Source organism: Cibotium barometz, chromosome 10 (assembly GCF_041138505.1).
Source record: "Cibotium barometz isolate CiBa-2024 chromosome 10, ASM4113850v1, whole genome shotgun sequence".
NCBI classification, from domain to species: domain Eukaryota; kingdom Viridiplantae; phylum Streptophyta; class Polypodiopsida; order Cyatheales; family Cibotiaceae; genus Cibotium; species Cibotium barometz.
In genome coordinates, this window is record NC_141055.1 from 29,268,796 (window position 1) to 29,290,270 (window position 21,475).

Below are 21,475 nucleotides of genomic sequence, written 5' to 3' on the forward strand. Positions count from 1 at the left end.
GATGGAGTGCATATTGATGCCAAAAAGGGTAGTGATCCTACGAAGAAGCCCTTTCAACACTTCAAGGAGATTCAAAGAATGGATGATCAAAACATTGAGGAGTTGAGAAGCAAAGGGCTATGCTTTAAGTGCAAAGAGAGGTGGTCACCCGGGCATGTTTGCAAATCAAAGAAGATGGTGATCACTATGATCCTCATGGACAAAGAAGAGAACAAGTATGACTCTCATGACATTGAGGAATGGGAGGATTGCAATGATGAAGTGCATGAGGATGGTGAGTTTCCTTTTGACCCGGGAGGGTGAGTTAAGGAAAATCTTGTGGATGGAGACATGCCTACCAATGCAGAAATTTCAGTTTGCATATGCTCTATCTCACAAGATGTATTGACGGGTTGCAAGGACCCAAGCACACAAAGGTTGGTGGGGCCTAGAGTGCTGAAACTACCTTGCCAAATGGATACAATTACCCATGAATATGGCTACTTGGCAATCAATGGACTATGCCCAACAACATGGCTTACTTGTGGATGATTTTCTTGGCCAAGTGGTATGATTTACTTGAGCAAATTGGGTAATATGAGGAGGATTATACATGCTGTAATTTCTGGACAGCTTTGGAAAGGTCTACTATTGGGCCTATTTTTCTACTCCAACAAGCTTCATTCGGCATCAAAATGGAAGACCATGATGTGGGACATATATGGCTGAGTGTACATATCATTTCCAGCCCATTTTATGGAGTTTACATGAAGAATTTTCAAGGTACTTCATCGACTAGAAGGGCTGTCATAACAGTCTCACTCATACTTTTTGGACTTGGAGCTTGGCGGACTTGTGTACATCCGGATTTTCATTGCATATGTGCTTTGGATGTACTTGAGGACTCTCAACCACTTCCCATTGATTACATTAGAGTCTCATATTTGGAGATTGTACACATTATAGATTTTGAGGACAAAATCTTTGGGAAGGGATGGTTTGTAATAAAGTAGGAACTTTATTAAATAGGATTAATAATGGGGACAAGTCCAGGTATAAAAGAGGGGGCTTGGCTCATGGATGTAACTTTTGATGATCATTTTTAGAAATGGCAACTTATGTTTCTTGGAGCTCATGGCTTCTTGGCTTGTGGAAGGCTATTTCCATTCTCTTGGTGTGAGAGACTAAACACACTTAGGCATCATGTTTACATGGTGATTTGCTCTTATTTTCATGCATTACATCCCTTCATTCCAAATATAATGACTTGCACAATCCTTTGCAAGATTTCTCAAACACTAAGCTATGCTCACCTTAATGTGTTGTGGGGACTTACTGATTCTTGAGCTCATATCTCTTGAAGTCTTAGAGCTCCACTAGTTGGTGCTAGCGTCTTCTCCTTTGAATCCCATCTCCTTGTTCCACAAAGGAGCCCCGTTTGCACCCTAACAAGGACTATCATTCCTCTCACTCTTGCTCACTCTCATAATAAACAAGATGCACCAAGGATCCTACACTATCAACTCTCTCTCACACACACGACTAAATGAGAAGAGAGTAAGTAAACAAGAAAGACTCAATTGGCACAAAGGGGGATTATTCTCTAGGTTATGAGAAAAAATCACTTATATATAACTGGTCCTCATTCACACTTAGCACCCAAATACTTATTATAAACTTGTTCATTGGCCAGCCTTTCTTATAATACAAATTTTTATAGTGCTGTTCATGACACTTATTATAAGCAATCTCTCATGTCTAAAGAAGAGATGCTTAGTTAACCCAAAATGTACTTAACAAAAGTAGATGCTTGTGGATTTTAGAAGGCTTAGTGGAATTACCACGACCCAGAAAGTGAACAAAATTAGAAGAGAGTTGACCAGTGTACTGAGTGCAACAACACATGAAATGAAGTAGGAAAAAGCCTTATTAAGGAAAGCATGCAATACCTATAATGAAGCATAGTGGATGCTGGCAAACCGATGTGGATATAATGCACCATGCAATGCATGATGGATGGTGACGACTGATAAGCTAGGTGGATATAGACAAGTTCATAAAAGAACATGCAACAGAGGAGATAATCTCCTAGGCCCAAGAGTAGGAAGTGGATATAAACAAGTTCATAAAAGAACATACAACAGAAGAGATAACCTCCTAGGTCCAAGAGTAGGAAGTGGCCATAACAGATCCAATGGAGTCCTTGATAAACCCTACAGGTCATAGCAGATTGGCCTCACCCACATCCCCCACGAAGGCCGTAGTAATTTGATCTAGAGCCGTGTGGAGAAGTGGCCAGATATCATGACTCATCATCCAAGGTGACAAGGGAGAAGCTCATGATATGCAAGAGCCCCTCACCAAAACAGACTAGGAGCTATTTACACTCACCTTTAACCTTATAATTTAATCTTTTATCCAGTGTTTAATTAAATGTGCACACTATTTATATTCTTTGCCAAGGATAATGTACACATATTCCCTTGCATATTTTTATGGATAATTTTTATAAAAATAATTATTTTATTTCTTCTAGTAAATTTTGTTTAACATTACTTTATTATTTTCTTCCTTTATTTTTAGCCTCAATGTGTAGAGGGGTGCACATGTGCACATAAAAATCCCCAACTTAATTTTTGCACATGGTAGCTTAACTATTTTTATTAATTTTTGTTCTCAATCTTCCAAACTTCTCATTAAGAGAGTGAGTTTTGGAAAAGGGAAAAAGTCACCTTTCAAAATGGAGTGAGTTTTTTAGCATAAAAAAAGTGGAGGAAATGAAAATTTTGGATAAAGTCAAAACTTTGAGTGACAAAGGTCTAAGATTCTTAAGGTACAAAAGGGGGTTAGGAAGAACTAAAGAAGGGGTTCAGGAAAAGATGAAAAAAACAATGTGTAATGATAAAGGCTTTAGGTTCCAACTTTGCTTGACCAAGAGTCTAAGATTCTTAAGGTACAAAAAGGGGGTTAAGAAGAACTAAAAAAGGGGTTCAGGAAGATATGGAAAAAATGTGTAATGATAAAGGCTTTAGTTGTAACTCTAAAAGGTGTTTGTAATGATGAGATATATAGATGAAAAGTGCACCTTTTAGGGAAAAAATAGGAGGAGAATTAGTAAAAAGTTCACTTTTGAGGTCCATTACCCACCTTTTTAGGTTCTTATTCCCCCCTCAGGAGGTCTTTTTTGAGCTCATTTGACCCCTCCCTAATGAATATATGAGACAAAAATAACTGCACATACATATAGTCTTGTAGCAAAAATTGTAAAAAAACATTCCTTATGAAAAATTCATTGTGTTCATTATTTAAACTTGTCTAATTCATGAGAAGTTTAAAGTATTTCCTTGTGAAAATTCATACTACTTCAACTTGTCTAATTTGTGCAAAGTTCAAAGTATTTTCATTATTTTCTAATTTATGTAAAGTTTAAAGTTATTGATGTAGTTTCGTAATATAATGTGATGCTTTGAATGAGATGAACAAGATTCATGATTTTCTACATATTAGACGTAAAGCATGATGATCTTGCCTATATTCTATGACAATTTGTTAATTTGTATAGTGTAGCACAATCCGTATCATTGTGCAAGAATTACACATAACGTGGAGTATCGTGTTGAAATGTTCAAATTGAGATTTACTATCATTTAGCTTGAGCAAACTTGTGATCTAATTTTGGACTTGCTGCCCATTCACTACGGCCCCGATGTATTGATCACTACATGAATTAGAGCATAATTTTATGAATATGCTTGAAACTCCACAAGTCTCAATGCAATGCATATGATGTTAACATGATACTTTAATACTATTCATAAATTGAATGACTTCACTCTTTTTAGTGCTATTCTAAAAGTTGAAATGACTTCACTCTTTTTAGTGCTATACTAAAAGTTGTTGGTCTTTTGAGATCACATTGTTGACATTGCTTCCTTCACTACTAAAGCGAATAAAGAAGCAACAAGCCTAATGAATGAATGCAATCAATATTAAAGAACATATTACACCTATCTTCTCCAACTCATCTTTCCTAATCTATGAGTGGTAGAAAAAGTTGATATGCAAGAGAAAAACATATAAGCATGGTATAATCCACCACAATGCAAATGGACTAAAGAGTTCCATTAGATTATTTTTTTGTGGTCTTGAACTACCTACTCCTTAATTGGTCAAATGAGTATATGCTTAATCAAGTCTTGTACATAACTTCAAAATCAGGTTATATTCTGATATACTTACACGATTCAAAGCCGTTAATTCGAGATAGCCTTTAACTTGTCCCTCTCCATGAAAATTACAACATCCTTCTTATTGTTAGAGCTAGAAATTTGCAATTTGGATTTCCAATTATAAGAAAAGGCGATCTTTGCTATCCATCCTTCATTGTCTGTAAAACTTGGATTGGCAATCTTGCTTATCCAAGCCCTCGCTCGTTCAGTTGCTACGAGTTAGTATTGGGCCATATTGCTATGAGGTGTTTTACACACTAAAATAAAAAAAAGGGAGAGAAAGTCGACAAAAGGGGGGAGATCTCTCACGCCCATTCTCATCGATGGGGACTCATGAGTCTTCCTTGTCCATCACTAGAGAAAAAAGGGTGGAGTCTTGGTAAACACAGTCTGTAAAACACTTTGAGGTGATATTGCTTATAGTCAACAAAAAGTTGTCTACCATAAGTCTTTATGTGCATAACTTTCCCAAGTGTGAAAAAGAACCGGCCCTCTTGTTTTGACTGACTAAGTCACGTCCCCTTGTCAATGCTAGTCTGCCCTGCTTCGCAGCCCCCGACTCTCTCTCTCATCATGCAATAGAACTAGGTATTCTCAGCCCCTCCTTCGTCATACTATTCTTCGCATAATTAAACTCTCCATAATGATTTTTCTCTTCATCAAATCCTCCGGATCATTAATCCTTATACTATCAAATTATCGATTGCGTCAACAATTAGGGCTTAATCTTCGAATCAATATAATGTCTGATCATAATGCTCTTCGATCTGTGTACCCTTGTGTGCCCATCTTATTCTTGATCAGTTTGCCCTGTTAAATTTTGTATTTATATTTTACCAGATCTGCATTTCTTTTCACCTCTTTTGGGTTTTTGCAGGCAGGTGCAAATGCAAGATTCTGAAACCCTTTGGTTAATCTCTTGAAATGGCGAGTTGTTTCTGCTGCCCTGGTGAAGAAGAGCACTTGAAGTCTTCGGACAATCCTTACAGTACTACACCCAATGGTACTCTTTTTTAAAAAACTCAAAAATTGCCAAAAAAGATCTTTCTGTTCTTTGAATAAATGATTAAGTAAATGAATGAGCGAATAGATTAATATATCAGGTTCCTTGTGGTTATCATGCATTGCATGGACTTAAAGGCTCCAGCATGGATTAGGATGTTCCTTTGTGATCACTATGCATCTCTAATATTTATAACAGAGCTGATGCCTGCTGTCTCCCGTAGTGCAGAGCGGTCAGAGTGTTCAAAGCCTTTGTACTGGATGTGGCTTCGACCCTCACCTGATTCGGACGGGCAGTGACATGTAGTAAGGGGACACATGGGGGACCGTTCTTGGGGGTGTGGGTTTATGTATATATCTCAATAAAACAAAAGAGAGCTGTTGCCTGGTTATAGCCTGCACTCGTCTTTTGTCAAAGAATGAGCTCAATGAGGCCTTTTTTTATTTATTTAAGAGTGACAATTCAATTCAAGTGTAAAGTAGTAGCTTGAGATCGACTATCTTCTAGCGAGTTCGCTGGTCAAGGTTCTAGGCAAAGGTATAGCCGATGCAGATGCAGGACTTCTGCCTAGTCTGAGTCACAATAGCTGATCAAGTTTGCACCCAAGGTATAGGAGATGTCTTTATGGAAGAAAGAGCCCTTGTGGACTGGACTGCTTCTTCCCAAGATAGAAGATGCAATTTGCTTCTGCTGCACCTCACACAATGATTGAAATTTTGTGGTCTTTTGGTCTGTTGAGTTTTTTGCCTATCACCACAATGGTACTCACCATTGGTTGGGTGAGGCGTTGCATTGAAGCATGTTGTGAGTGTGATCTTTCTTTCCAACAGGACACCAAGCCTCAGTGCATAATTCACTCAGTTCTTCTACAAGATACAGGAATGTTTATTGGAGGACATGGCCATTGGCTGCACATTTCAAAGCACATAAGGGTACACAAAATGATGGCACCACTAGCTTTTTGTCAGAATGCACAGCGGAACTGAAGACAACTGCTGTAGAGAGCAAAACGCAGATGAGAGAGGGAGAGAGAAGCTGTATAAACTTTGTATATACACTAGAAAATCCCGGAATGGTACAATGGCAAGTGTGGGGGCAGGGGCCATTTTATATGGCCCCAGGCTGCTGGTCGGCCAGCCCAAAACAGGCCGACAGCAGCCAGATGCTCACGACCAGCTCTAGGCCAGTCGGCCAGGTAACTAGGTCAGGTCGGGTAGCAACTCCACAAGTCGGCCAGCATCTGATACAGCCGACATGCCTCCCCCACCCAGAAAAAATGGGGAAAAATACATGGAAAGTGAGGAAAAATGGGGGAACACCAAAACTGGGCGGGCACACCCACAACAGAGGCCTTGGTGCAATGTATAGACAGGAGATGACTGCTAACACCCCCTCTCAGCTCTTGGATGTGGAGCCAACCCTAGTGAGCTGGAGTGTTGTCGGAGCATAGCCTGAGGTAGAGACTTCGTGAAGAGGTCCGTTGCATTGTCCTCCGTTGAGCAATACACAAGCAAGATGTCACCAGCCAAAATCTTCTCACGAACAAAGTGATATTGTATCTCTATGTGCTTGGTCCGGGCATGGAAGACCGGGTTCCGAGCAATAGCGACACAGCTCTGGTTATCGCACTAGATGATCGTGGCTTCCTTATCTGGAAACCAGATCTCGCCAAGCAACCTCCGCAGCCATACAACCTCGCAAAAAGCAGCACCACAAGCAGCTCGGTACTCTGCCTCTATAGATGACAAGGCAATAGCCGGCTGCCTCTTGCTGCACCATGAAACAGCTCCTGAGTCCAAGATAAAATTGTAGCCTGGTGTAGATCTCCTCGTGTTTGGATCTCCTCCCCAATTTGAGTCACTCCAGCCTTGGAGCTGGACTCGGTCCTTTGTTTCCCCTCCAGTGTCGTAGAAGAGTCCAAGATCTTTCATACCCTACAGATACCGCAAGATCTGCAATCCTGCATTCCAATGAGACTTAAAAGGCGTTTGCATGAAGGAGCTCAACAGCCCCACAGGAAAGCTCAAATCCAATCTGGTGCTCAGCAACTAGATCAATGAACCAACCAGCTTTCGATACAGAGAGCCATCAACCAGCTCATAAGGATCATTCACTGTAAGCTTCGTGTTTGGGCCCATCGATGACGCGATAGGCTTGCAGTTCTCCATCCCAGAGGCCTCAAGCAACTCATGAACATACCGCTGTTGAGAGACAAAGAACTGTTAGCACATTCATCCCTAGTTTCTGCCCATATCTGGTGGCCCTTTTGGTCCCTTTTCATGGCCCTTGATTGTGGGCTGGCCACCCCTTTTATTATATATTTTTCTAGGATTTTTCCCAGCCTAGATGTATTTTCCCCAGTCGGCCAGCTACACTGTATCTAGTCGGCCAGTTTATCATGTCTAGTCGGCCAGCCCCTCTTACCTATAAATAGGTGGGTTGGCCTCTCACTTTTTCATCTTGCCTAGTCTTTCTTTTGCTCCCTCACTTATAAGACACTTTCTGTCTCTTGCTTGGGACTGTATCATTTCAGTATATTCAGCATAGTTGCTCCATATCTCTCTCTCTCTTGCACTCACTCTTAGCACACACTATTGCTTATTTGCTTCTGCTCTGTGCACTCATTCATGGTATCATCGCTCCCGGTTCAATGATTCTCTCTGTTGCCCCAATTTGTGCCCTACCTACACCCCTTCACCTCAGCATTTTTCTCAGATTTGCAGTCCTCTGGATGCTGCGTTTTCTGGACAGTTGCTGCTGATTGCTTTTCCTTCACTTTGGCTTCATCGCTTACAGCCTTGAGATATTTTTTCATCAGCGTTTTTTTCCCTTCTTGGAGTTTGGAAATAGGCGGCTTGTTTTTTCAGGAGTGCAACCCCTCTGTGGCTGTGTTTTCCTCTCCAGTGGACATTCCCTTTTGCAGAGGGGGTCTTGTGGTGGTTCTGGCTTTGGTGGCAACCTTGATACCTTGGTGGACACTCCTTCCGAGATTGTGCATATTTCTGAGATTGAGCCCAAGCTTTTGTGATGGTTGTCCCCACTACACTTCATATGTTCTCTGAGTCTGCAAAGTTGGATGGTTCCAACTACACTTTGTGGAAGGTGAAGGTGAAATTAGCCTTGCGTGGTGTGGATCTCTGGGATTGGCTTGTTACACCTGCTAATGCCACCTTGCTTCCGGTGGTGAGACTCAGGCACAGATTGATATTTGGCAGGCGAATGATCGTCGTGTTTTCTTCTTTCTGATGTTGAATTGTCAGGATTCTGTTCTCTCTCATGTGCGTATAGCAAATGCTGCACATGAAATTTGGAAGACATGTGTAGATCTCTACGAGATTAAGTCTCTGGATCCGATTTTGGCGGTGGAAAAGCAGCTTATGAACTTGTCAGTTTCTTCCTTTCCATCTTTATCTGCTTTCATCTCGAAGATGAAAGACCTCTGTGACGAGCTTGCTGTTTGTGGCAAGGATATCTCTACAGAGGATATGGCTATTCGGCTTCTCTCCAAGCTTCCAGAGAGGTTTGATGCTTATTTTCAGTCTCTTGTTTCTTCTCCTCGTCCTGTTCTAGTTAGTCGGAGGAAGTTCTCCCCTCCATTATGCAGATTGAGTCTCGCTTTGAGGAGCGGATTGGCACCTCTGGTGGTTCTGATGGAGCTTTGGCTGCACGAGATAAAGGGAAGAATCAACAAAAGAAAGGGAAAGGGGGTTCTGACAAGAACTCCAAGGATAAAGACAAAGACAAGCAAATCTTCTAAAAACAAGGACATTGAGTGTCATTATTGTGGCAAGAAGGGTCATAAATCGCCCCAATGTCACAAGAAGAAGTGGGATGAAGAAGCAAAGAACTCGTCCTCTACAGCGGTGTCTCAGACCAAGAGGGATGATGGTATTCTTCTATTAGCAGGTACTCGTCGTGTACTTGCTCTTGTGACTTCTCAGTCGCGGTCGTGGATTGTGGATAGTGGTGCTACTGCTCACATGACACCCCATCGAGATTGGTTCGAGGACTTCACTGCCAAGACAAGCGAGATCACTTTGGGTGATTCTTCTTCCGTGCCAGTGCATGGACATGGCACCATCCCCATTTTCCGCTCCTCTGAGGACAAGAGATACTTCTCTGACGTTTTGTACATCCCAGATTTGGCATTTAACCTTTTGTCAGCGAGTGGTGATCTTCTCTCGTTATGAGATTACCATTCGTGATAAGGAGACTGGTAGCATCTTGGCTGAGGGAGTCCAAGATAGTGGTTTGTACAAGTTGATCGCTTTGCTTTCTTCTGGTTCTTCTTCTGCTCTTTGGCATGCTCGGTTTGGCCATTTGAGCTATCAGCTTCTACAACGAGCTTCGAAGGATGGGGTATAGGTGGCTGCTGTGGGGCGTGGTGTAGGCCCTTTGCATGTGTGTGCCATGTTTGTGGGTCTGCAATGGGTGTCGGTGTCCGGGACTCTCTGAAGTGCCGCCATGAGATAGGGCTATCTCTACTCATGAAGAAATGGAAGATCTCTAGCTCCTGTATCTCTGCGAAGGCCCGCCTTTTGCGGCGAGTAAGTTTCCTCATCTCTCTTCTCGACTCCTGCTTTGTGATGGCTCCCAGGGCTCTCTGTATGCGGAGCCGTGAGTATAGGGCTCTGCACTCGTCATCATACCATCTGTTCTGGGGCATAGTCCCAGATCTCGCAGGCTCTCCTGAGTGGACACGATGTGGGAAGCTCTGTAATGCAGCCGTGTGTAGGAGTGATGCCATCTGGCCTGTAATGGTATCCATAGGTGCCAAGGGATCCATGAGTAGTAGCCCATCCTCTACTCTGCTAGTGTATATGTCTGCCATGTCATGTGTGAAGTAGATGATAGTGTGTAGCGTTGGTATGTGGGGGGCTGGTGATACTGGTGATCCGGCTAGTGAAAATGCCAAGTATGTATGATCTGCCCCAATAGGACGAGGTGGGATGGAGAATGAGGTGACAAGCTGTGATGCCTTCAAAGATCCCGTAATGTAGTCCACCACCGTGCCTCTGGTCCGTGTATGACCCCCATGTGGGAAGCATGTCAGCCCTCATGATCCCGGCTACTGTAGCATCCCATTATAAATAACGAGACGATGCCTGGCTCCCAACTCTAGTAAGTGGTCCCCATAATGTCATCTGTCTGGTCCAGTGTCCTCTGATGCCCGACTAGCCCCTATCTCGTCTAGATCCACAGGGTGGAGGATCTCGATGTCATCATAGTCATACACCTCACACTGTCTGCTCTCTGTGTGGGCATTGAAGTCACTCGTAAGAAATTTGATCATTCACCCAGGAATTTCAGAATTTCATGCCGAGTTTTTAGGCTTCTTAGCCGTTTTATCCCTAGAGATAGAATTACAGCACCACTTTCTGTAATGAATCGTGTGTACCATGGCATGTCTCCTTTGCAGTTTCGCTTCTTTATGCGAATACGATTGAGACAGTGATTTTGGGGAGCCGTGATGCTCTGTATATATCAAAATTTTTTGATAATAAATGATGTTTTACAAAAAAATTCCAAATTGTTTTCATGATTGTGAATATGGTTAATAAAATTATCAGAGTAAATCTTGTTTGATGATGTATGATGAAATAATTATCTGTTTAAAGAATAAATCGCAAAAATTAAATAATCATAAATTTAATGTCAAAGTTAAGTTGACAAAAATCTCGTTTTGTCAGAGTCATGAGGCGCGCGGCCCGTGCAAGGCAACCGGATTCTCTAACCAATGACGAAGAGTTAGATCCGGATGTTCGAAAAGCCCTGCACAGATCCCAACTTGGTCCCTTTAAGGGTGAAGGGGAACAATTACGTGAAGTAGTGGAAAAGTGGATTGAGGCAATGGAGGAATACTTTGATGTAACTGGCTACAATGAGAGAAGCAAGATGACTCTCGCCAGGTTAAAGATTGTGGAAACGGCCAGGGTCGCTTGGAGGAATCACTGCGAGACTAACCGTCTCGACCGGAATACCCAGACCCTGACCGATCTTAAAGCTTATCTGAGAAAGAGCGGAACTCTTTCTCTTTGGTTATCCCAGTTCTATGAGGGATTTTTGAGATTACTATGAACAGAGGCAGATGGCTGAGTTGGATTCCTCTACTCTCTAGTAGTAGCTTGGTCCCCCGGCACTTGTCAACGATGGGAGACCGCATTGTGGCATGGCACATTTGGCAGGCACGGTGTAGCAAGGCCATTGAACCCCCTCCCCCCTCCCCAAGCGGAGTCCATCTGTGCCATATGGTCAAATATCATTCATACCCTTTGCGGTCAGTGGGTGAAGCTTCAAGGAGATTTGGATCGCATGCGGAGACGTCGAAAGGCCTTTCTCCACACATGGCAGCAGGGTCCCCTTGTCTCGGACAGAGACGGTTTTTCACTTGGCAGCATCGCAGGCCACCAGTGTGGCTTCCCTCCATAAGTGGCCAGCCATGGAGGGGACTACGCTTCCCAATGTCTTCCTTCTTTTAGAGGCTCTGAGCATGTACTTCAGCCTGTTGGCTGGTTTTTCGTATAACTAATAGAAGGATCTTTTTCTTGGGGAAAAAAAGGAGAGCTTCTCCATAATCCACCAATGTGCAGCCGACCCTTTTAGAAACATACTTGCAAATGGCGGATCTTATACTTCTCCGTGAAGCTTCATCATTGAAGGCAATATTAAATTTGTGCAATAAAACCTTTGTGCCCAGATCACCTTACATTCTAGGATAAGGTTTTTTGGTTCCAGCTTCCAGCCATGATTTTCTATGGTCTATTCATACTTAATAGAAGTCTCCTTTCTGCAAAAAAAAGAAAGGTAAGAGCTGAAATTGTGTATTTTTATCCCAAAATACTCACAAAGCACAAGTGGAACTGATTGCTAAAATTTGGGCTTGCTTTTTTGCACTAGTGCACAGTTACCAGGCCTGTTCTTGCTTGTGCATGGTTCCGGGATTGGTGCGAGATTGGTGCACACAGTTCCCAAGCAGGCTGCACAGTTGTGTGCAGATCCTCAAGGCAAGGAAAGAGAGCTGAATTGTGGCTGTATAACCCAGCAGCAGCCCACGCATGCAAACTGTATGGAGTGGACACTGGCGAGGGCTAAAGTGAGTAGTATGAACTACCACATACGGCACAGATAGTAGTGGTGATGGTTGATTGTGGTATGGCTGAGAATTGGTTGAATTGAAGACCTCTGTCAAGTTCTTGGGTTTCGTGCAGGAGGCATTGCATGTGGTAGCTGTGGAAAAGCAAAGCTACAAATATGACATATTGCTAGGCCCTAAGTTGTCTTAGCGAGGAGTTCACTAGGGCATCTTGTGCAGTTGCTTCTAAGTTTGGGCCACAAGATTGTCCGTGAGAGCTGTGTGAAGGTCTGCATTGAGCATTAACATCGAGTTGATTTGCAAGAGTTGCTTTTTATGTCTTTGTAACTTTTTCTCGTTTTTGTTTGTTTGTTGTTAAATAGGTACAATTATTTTCTCAGTTTGTAAGGTTGCATGTATTCCAGCCTTATGAAGAAGGAATATAATAGTATATAGAATTGTTATGTGGAACAGGTTATATGGGTGCCCAAAAGGCCAATCCAGCAGTCCGAAACCCGGTTACACAAACCATCCAGCCAATAGAAGCACCAGCTATATCATTGGATGAATTGAGAGAGGCAACTGAAAATTTTGGAGCAAATGCATTGATAGGCGAAGGTTCATATGGGCGGGTTTACTTTGCAAAGCTGAATAATGGCAGATCTGCGGCAGTTAAAAAACTTGATGTCAGCAATCAGCAGGAGCCCGACAATGAGTTTTTAGCTCAGGTAGGGTTTACTTCTAGTCATGAGGGCTGAAACTTATCTTTTCTTGCTATATCTATCTTTCAATGAAGTTCACCTTAGACCTGCTGTATTGCATCTGTTACACCTGTCACCGAGCTCTACAGGTGTCTAGAGTTTCAAGGCTGAGGAATGAAAATGTGGTGGAGCTTATTGGATACTTCATTGATGGCAATCTGCGAGTGTTGGCATATGAATTCGCAACGATGGGTTCTTTACATGATATCCTACATGGTAAAAATTGTGTAGCCCTCCTGCACGGTGCATTATTTGATAAATAAGTTTTGTATTGTAAATGTTCATAATTGTTCTTCTTTTGATGAGTATGGAGAGTAATATTTTAAACCTTGTGCCAATTTTTTGTAATATCAATTGACTTTGTGACATGATGTTTTGTAAAGGTCGAAAAGGTGTCCAAGGTGCCCAGCCAGGGCCTGTCCTTGACTGGATGCAACGTGTGAAGATTGCTGTGGGAGCCGCAAGGGGCTTAGAATACTTGCACGAGAAAGTGCAGCCTCCCATCATCCACCGTGACATCAGATCTAGCAATGTTCTACTCTTTGATGACTACACTGCGAAAATTGCTGATTTCAACCTCTCAAATCAAGCACCTGACATGGCAGCCCGTCTCCACTCTACCCGTGTTCTTGGAACTTTCGGTTATCATGCTCCAGAGTAAGTCAGCGATAACAATTATGTCAGGGGTGTCAGAGCTTTCATACTAAAATGCCTTGCTCGAAGTGCGTTTGATTTGTCTATGTTACTTATATATACCTTTTTTTTGAGATGATACTATTTTCTTTGCATTGGGTGGTTTTGTGTTGTCAATCACTTCTAGCAATCTTCAAACATGCCATGCCATCAAGCTGTGGATCTTCTCCCACTAGGGAGTGTTGAGCTGGGAATCTTTTGTGTAACTGGCTATTTCTTTCATACACGTTATTTAGATGTCTTTGGCCCTTGTGAGGGCTGATCCTTGCTATGTGCCATTACATGGCAACATTCATGCTGAGTAATCAATTAGAAAATTAAGGTTTATGGGTCCAGGACCAAATGGTAATGTTACACTTGAAATTGCTTGCAAGGATTGAAAGATTGAGAGGAGTGCTCATTAAGTTTTACAGGGAAGTCGCCGAAGGAACTATAGGCTAGATACGTTATCACTTTGTAATCTGGGAGAAGGAAGGGCAATGGTATTGCCATACAGGGTGGTATGAAGTTAATTAAGTATATTCTGTGTAAGACATTTAGTGCCATCCTGGCGGCTCACATTGTTGTCTCCTATGATTTTTTCATGCAAAAAAGCATGATTATGGTTGGGGGGTGTCAAGATTTTGATTACATGTAGATGCCAGGTCCATGCTTACAAGGGATGAACATGTGTTTACATACATGGGTTCTCTATTTTCTACAAGCTGACAAATCTTTGCCTTCAGGTACGCGATGACAGGACAGTTGACACAGAAGAGTGATGTTTACAGCTTCGGAGTGGTCTTATTGGAGCTTCTCACTGGGAGAAAGCCGGTTGATCATACACTACCACGTGGGCAGCAAAGTCTGGTCACATGGGTGAGACATGCACTCCCAGCTAATTCATGTATTGGCTTTATTAAATGATTGTAATTATTGGACAAGCTTTTTGAGGGGATGATGTGTTCATGCAGGCAACTCCAAGACTAAGTGAAGACAAAGTAAAGCAGTGTGTTGATCCCAAGCTTAAGACAGATTACCCAATCAAGGCAGTGGCCAAGGTGATTATCCTTCATTTCTCTGCTCGAGTCTCAGAGATGAGCATGCTTGTCTCTGACCCGGCTCGAAAAACAAAAGCAAAATTTGGACTATAAATCTTGGTATCCTGTGGTCATGTCGTATGTGATCAAAACATACACAAAAGGATTACAGTTAGCTTGGCTCACTCAATCTGGTCCTCAAATATTTTTTGAGGGCAGGGATCTGGACACCGCCATAATGATATACAGTGGTGTGGCTTGTACCTCACTTGGTCAGGTGTGAGCACTACCCGGGCACCGTCTCGTAAATAATTAACACTTAAAACACTTATGAAATGGAAACAACGTGCAAGAAGAGAATGCTGAAAATGAGCAATTGCACAGTGTAACCACATTGGGGCCGGAACCAGGCCAACCCCCCTCAATACCAAGTATACTATTGGAGTATTTTGTTTTGTACAATGTTTTAGAGGTTTTTAAGCCAGATTTGCCATAAACAAGAAATATGAAAGCATGTACGGTGTACCAAACAATACATTCCTTTCCAGAAAGTGAAGCAATCATGAAACTGGTGTTCCGGGTCCACATGCGACACTCCTAGTGCTTGGATTGCAGAGTAGTGGAGTATTAGATGCATTCTTGTCACGTAAACATCAATGGACTGATTATGGACGTCGCCCACAGGCACAAACATGCACTATGGATGCTTGGGACAGTCCTGAAACAACTCAACTAGCTCTTAAAACAGGCCGGCCAGCATCAAGGGCTGATTAAAGGCAACATGCCATACATCAGCCTGCTGATGATGTGGCAGCCATATGGGTTGCTGAGATGAATGAGGGCATATGCTTATATGTAGTGTTGCATGTGAACATGCACTAACTCTAGGGGCACTTTTGTCCTATGCGTTTTTTCCCCCTGGACATTTGGTGTGAAAGGACACCTAGACTAGGTTTATTATTATCACTTGTACTTGTCTATCATTATGTGTGACTATATGTGCAAGTACTTCTCCAACTCTCTCTCAATTGATTTGCTTCTTGTGTGTGTGTGTGTGTGTGTGTGTGTGTGTGTGTGTGTGTGTATGAGCTTCCATTGCCCCGCAAACCCTAACACTAGGTTCCTGTGTGCCAACATTTGGTATTAGAGCAAAGGTTTCCTATTGTTTTAGGGTTTTTGTTCATTTTAAGGTTTTTGTTCAGAATTTGCCCAAACCTTTCCTAGAGGGTACCTAACAGCATACCTCGAATCTACCTATGCAGTCAAAATAAGCAAACCCTAATTTCAAAATCGTATGACCTGCTGGTAGAGTTGTACGATTAAACTCTAATCGAGTTTCCTCTTCACAAGTGTATTCACTTTGCTCTGTACATAACTTCTGCAAAATCTCAACGTGTTTGGAGGTGGTCGTACAATGCTTACGTGGCATTAAAAAAAAACCCTGAGGCTGTCTGTGCCTCAGATCCTAGTTAGGTTCCTTTCCTAAGCATGTGGTAGGAGCCACGTGAAGGTGAGCCACTCTCCAAGAGACTGGGCCGGTCCCTCGCTCAATGCACCCCATGAGACGTGAGAGCGGGAGCCTAGCATGTGGCCACTAGGAAGGCTAATCAAGGGTTCCAAACTAATGGTGGCTGTCGAAGCCTCTCCTTGTCCAGGATTGGGGAGATTGGTGGAGAGCTTAACGAATGTGCTCGAAAGAGGCTCTCTACGAATCAAACCTTGAAGGCTTGGCTAAGGCCGCGGGTCCTTACCTCTGTGAAGATCAATCTTGGGCTCAAGGACCAGGGACCGCCAAGAATTGAAGTGCAAGCGGAGAGTCGGGCCATGAGAAAGTTCTGCCAAGGCTCACCACTTGCGAGGAGTCCTCTGATGAGTGATCAGCTTGCTCAGAAGGTCTGTGCTCTGCATAGAAGGATCAATAATGCCTGGGCCGCCTCTGTGGCGAGGCTTAATGATGACTCTCCATGCCACCTTTGTGGCGAGGCTTAATGATGACTCTCCTTCACTTGGGAGGAGTCCTTTGATGATCAGCTTGCCCAGAAGGGCGGTGCTCTACATAGAAGGATCAATAATGCCCAGGCCGCCTCTTGGCAAGGCTTAATGATAACTCTCCATGCCACCACTGCCTTCTCAAAGCAAGCTGCAGATCAACCATTGTAAGTGACCAATACACGCCCTAGAGAAGGCCCAACAAGAGGTGATGTACCACATGGTAGCGAGAAGGACCTGGTTTGTCACCACTACTCGACCAATGTGTGAAAGCCTGGTCGTGCTCGAGTAAAAAAGCATTCAAAAAGCATTCTTCTTCCGAATGCTCAGGAGGAGGGGGGCAAGCAGTTGCTTTGAGGTGATGTCAATCTCGATCTGGCAGCCAAGATAATGAATTGGGTACCCATTTGGAATCCATTGGAAGGACTCGACTGGTCGCCAAGCAGGGGTTGGGGATGAGCCAACCCAAAATCCACATGACTTGTGCTAGTTGATGTGTGTGCATGAGGCCTGACAAAAGATCTCAGCTACATCCGCAAACCTTTGGAGGTTGTGTGAAAACAACATTTTACCCAGCCCTAAAAAGGGGATTTTTTTGGGTTTTTTTGGTTTTATTTGGGGATTTTGTGTCTTTGCTGCTGGCCGACAGCCTTTAGGCTGGCCGACCAGCAGTCCCCCTCAGTATATATAGCTTTGCCTCAACATTCACCACCGGGTACCATATCATTGATCATATCCGGTACCACTTCAGATGCTGCTGCTGCCGGGATCTACACCACATAGCTTCATCATCTTCTCATGACAGGACAGCACCTTAGCGTTTTCTCATCTGGCCATATCACGGGACAGCAGCCCACTCTCTGCTACAGGCCACACCGTGGGACAACAGCCCTCTGTGCTACATTCAGCGTTTACATTCAGTACATCAGCATATCATCAGCGCTTACATAGCGTTTACATCAGCATATCTTCAGCACTTACATCAGAGTTTACATCAGTGCTTACATCAGCGTATCATCAGCGTTTTACTGCAGCTCATGGGACAGCAGCCCCCTCTGCTACATAGAGCACTTCAGCGTTTTTCCTCAACTCTCACAATTGGGCCAGCAGCCCACTCTCTGCTACATCACACCATCGGGACGACAGCCCACTCTCTGCTCATCTTCAACATCAACACCACATCAGGTATGCAGCACCCGTGTCACCAGAGCTTGCACCACTCGGGATGGCAGCCCTCTCTGCTCCTTGCCACATCAAGTACGCGGCACCCGTGTCACCAGAGCTTGCACCACTCGGGACGGCAACCCTCTCTGCTCCTCACCACCCTTCAGGTACACATCACCCTTGTCACCAGAGCTTGCACCCTTCAGGTCTTGCAACACTTAGAGCTTGCACCACCACCACCACTCGGGACAGCAGCCCTCTCTACACTTCATCTACCACCTCAGGTACCGCAGCACCCTTGTCACCAAGAGCCTGCATCACCTCATCTCCGCTGCCACTACCACCTCGGAGTGCCTTTGCCTCACGTCGACGTGAGCCTTCGTCTCACTGACCGTGCTTCAGCTATGACATCATCTCTGCTTCTGCATTGGTCTTTCTACTCAGAGTCACCTCACATCAGAGGGCTCTTGTACATATGTTCACTCACCATTATATATAGACTCAGTCACATATTTCATGCTATGTTGTTTTGCTCTGATCTCTCATACATTTGGTCCTTTCGTCCTTTTGCCCTCACAAGGTTCTCCACATCTCCGGAGAGGTAGGCCACTGTCATCTGTGAACCCTAAATTGAGGAGCTCTCTTGAGATCTGACAAGAAGTCTAAGGCCTTGTAGTCCGGTCTCCTAGGAAGCTTAAGAGATTCTCATTGCCTCCGCCACAACGAGGAACAGGAAGGGCGCAATGGGACATTGTTGGCGTACTGAACGAGAAAGTGGAAACCTACCACCCCGAGCCTCAATCCAAGGGCTATCTGGTGTGTGCTCCTACAGGTGTTGAAGGGAGGCTAGGCTCTGGCCGAGACTCCTCTACTACTATCTAAACTTTGCTAGCTTGGTTTGAGCTACCTTCTGGAGAATGGTGTTGATCTCGGTCAGCCCAGTATCTAGGGTCGCCACCGTTGTGCCCTCATGAAAACCAAGCTCTCCCATACTCCTCAGACCTCTTGCAAATCTCTACTGACTATCCTATTGCCAAGGGTCCTCCAAAGAGGTTGATGGGCAAATGATTTGAAAAGGTAGTTGTAACCCAAGAGAGTGTGCAGTGACAGATTCAACCACGTGTACAAGAGATATAGATAGAAAGAAAGAAGAAAAGAAAAGAAAACTATATTAACGTCCTTTAGAGGCCACATCTGACCTATAGGACTAATCAGATACATCCATGTGATTACATTCCACTTCGGGGGCAACAAAATGAAAATAGAGATAAAACTAAAAATAGTTCAAATTCCCTACATGACCGTAGGAGAATCCTAGATAACATGAAGGATTTCTCTAGCAGCTACTCTTCATTACTACCATGTTTGGTTGTCTTGAAATCTGCAATAACAGCTCTTCATTAGAGAGAGAAGGGGAGAGAAAGATGGTTATAGGGGTTTCATATAGTACACCACGTTGAGCGGGGATCAAGCCTCGCCCCCTCTTCCTGAATTAATTTCAGGAACAATCCACGGGCTTTGCCAAGCCAAGATCAATACAATAAATGAATACAATATCAAACAAGAGTGCCGATGTCGAGGTCGGGCCGATGTCGATGTCGAGGCACAAGATATTTGATGCCGAGCTCACCACGAGGATGACTCGCAAGAGTCTTATGTTAGCAGTCATCTCCTGTCTGGACATTACACACTAGGGCCTCTGTTGTGGGTGTGCCCGCCCAATTAGGTGTGTGTCCATTTTCCCCCACTTTCCATGGTGTTTTCCTAGTATTGCTAGATGTGGGAGGACTGTTTTTTGTTGTCGGCTGTTGTCTTTTGCTGGCTGACTAGAGATTTGCTACCCAACCTACTTTCAGGACTGGCGGCCGATTGAGTTTTCTCCTGGCCGACTGATGTTTTCTAGTCGTGAGCATATGGGGCTACTGTCGGCCTGTTTTGGGCCGGCCGACCAGCAGCCCAGGGCCATATATATTGGCCCTGCCCCCCCCACACTCCATTGTATCATTGTATCGGATCTTGTATATAGTAGAGTTCATACAGCTTCTCTCTCTCTCTCTTCTGTGTTTGTTCTTCCACACCTAGTTCTGCGTTTTCAGGCTGGTGGTTCTCTCTTGCGTTTGCTCATCTTCATCGTGGAGTCTTGCTGCGTGTGCTCTCAGTTGTTTGTCTCATATCCGTGGCGTATTCCGACATGGTATCAGAGTCCCAAGTGGCTTGAAGCTTGGAGACTTCGGAGAGCTTGCAAGACTGTTTCTTGAAGACCTTGGAGCTTGCAGGAGATTTGAAGAGCTTGCAAGACTGCTGGTTTTTTGGTGTTGATTGGAGATCTCTTGGGTTGTTCGAGACTTGGAGATTGGGTTGAAGGCAGTTAACCGTTGGACAGCCACCTTGCATATTAGTTGCAGCCTCTTCTTCAATTTTTTTCCCACCCACCCTCCCTTCACAAGACCAAAGTAACCCCCTCGATATATCAGACTTGCTTGAGATGGCTGAGAAGCACGTGAAGATCCCTACTCTCCCCACGTTCTTGGTGGATCGACAGTTGGACGGGACCAACTATGGCATCTGGAAGGTTGTGATGGAGTCTGTATTGGAGTCTTATGACTTGCCTGATTTCATTATTGTTGGTGTTCCACGGCTAGAGTTGGAGGACGGGGAGTTGTTACCCTCTACTCGGAAAGAACGGGAGGCTTAGGCAGAGTTGTGGGATCATGTCAATGCCTGTGTGCGTTCTTTCATCTTCCTTAATTGCACACCACAGGTGATTAATCATATCAAACATATGACACTGGCTAGAGGGATTTGGCAACATTTGGCTTCTCTGTATAACAGGGTATCACCCATGAAGCGGATCTTCTTGGAAGTGTAGATGCATGTGATGGATCCTGCAAAGTCTTCGACGATGCGGGAGCACATCAACAAGTTGCAGGCTCTTCAGTAGGAGGTTCTTCAAGCTGGGAAGGAGATATCTTCAGAGGACGTGGCCATCACTTTGCTGTCTCATCTAACCTCTCAGTACTCAGCTATCTTTTCCTCTTTGATCACGAGTGGTGGCAGGCTCAATACCATCACATGGGAGGAGCTTGTGCCTATGGTCTTGGACCAAGAAGAGTGTTTTACGAACGCTCTTCAGGGCGGAGGTTTTGAGGCCTTGACTGGCCAACGGTCGCAAGGTTGCAGTAAGGGCAAAGGGAAGTCTTCACAGGAGAAGTCTTCGGAGCAGGAGCTCGACTTGGATCGTGACGCCTTGAAGGCAAAGAGGACATGTAACAATTGTGGCGAGAAAGGCCACTATTGGAGGAAATGTCCTAAGTGGAGCACCGAGAAGGGTGGAGATTCCTCAACAGTAACCGTAAAGACTCTAGCTTTTGTGCACTTGGAGATTATGGACACCGGCATTTCATCTTCTTCGAGTAGGGAGGCGGTTGGACTCCCTTCTTGCTAGGGACACTTGGGACTGGATTCTCGACAGTGGTGCTTCCAGGCACATGACTCCGTCCCGAGAGTTATTACAGGATCTTCGAAGGCACGCAAGTCACATCCTGATTGGTGACGAGTCCACTATA

At 44.1% G+C, this 21,475-nt stretch overlaps 1 protein-coding gene across 2 annotated transcripts in view; it reads left to right on the forward strand.

The window, feature by feature from the left end:
* Positions 1 to 4,647: 4,647 nt before the first annotated feature.
* The window catches only part of LOC147634758 (protein CYTOSOLIC ABA RECEPTOR KINASE 7-like), a 51,831-nt gene continuing 35,003 nt past the window's right edge, over positions 4,648 to 21,475 (forward strand). Inside the window, exons 1-8 of one of the 2 annotated variants that reach the window (XM_086803931.1) lie at positions 4,648 to 4,796; positions 5,086 to 5,211; positions 12,758 to 13,011; positions 13,134 to 13,260; positions 13,428 to 13,701; positions 14,463 to 14,595; positions 14,691 to 14,777; positions 14,976 to 15,083. In XM_086803931.1, coding sequence (XP_086660057.1) covers positions 5,133 to 5,211; positions 12,758 to 13,011; positions 13,134 to 13,260; positions 13,428 to 13,701; positions 14,463 to 14,595; positions 14,691 to 14,777; positions 14,976 to 15,068 — 1,047 coding nt within the window. In that variant the 5' untranslated portion in view covers positions 4,648 to 4,796; positions 5,086 to 5,132 and the 3' untranslated portion in view covers positions 15,069 to 15,083. Of the gene's footprint in view, positions 4,797 to 5,085; positions 5,212 to 12,757; positions 13,012 to 13,133; positions 13,261 to 13,427; positions 13,702 to 14,462; positions 14,596 to 14,690; positions 14,778 to 14,975; positions 15,084 to 21,475 lie in introns of those variants that run through there. The other variant, XM_086803930.1, reaches the window with a different exon arrangement.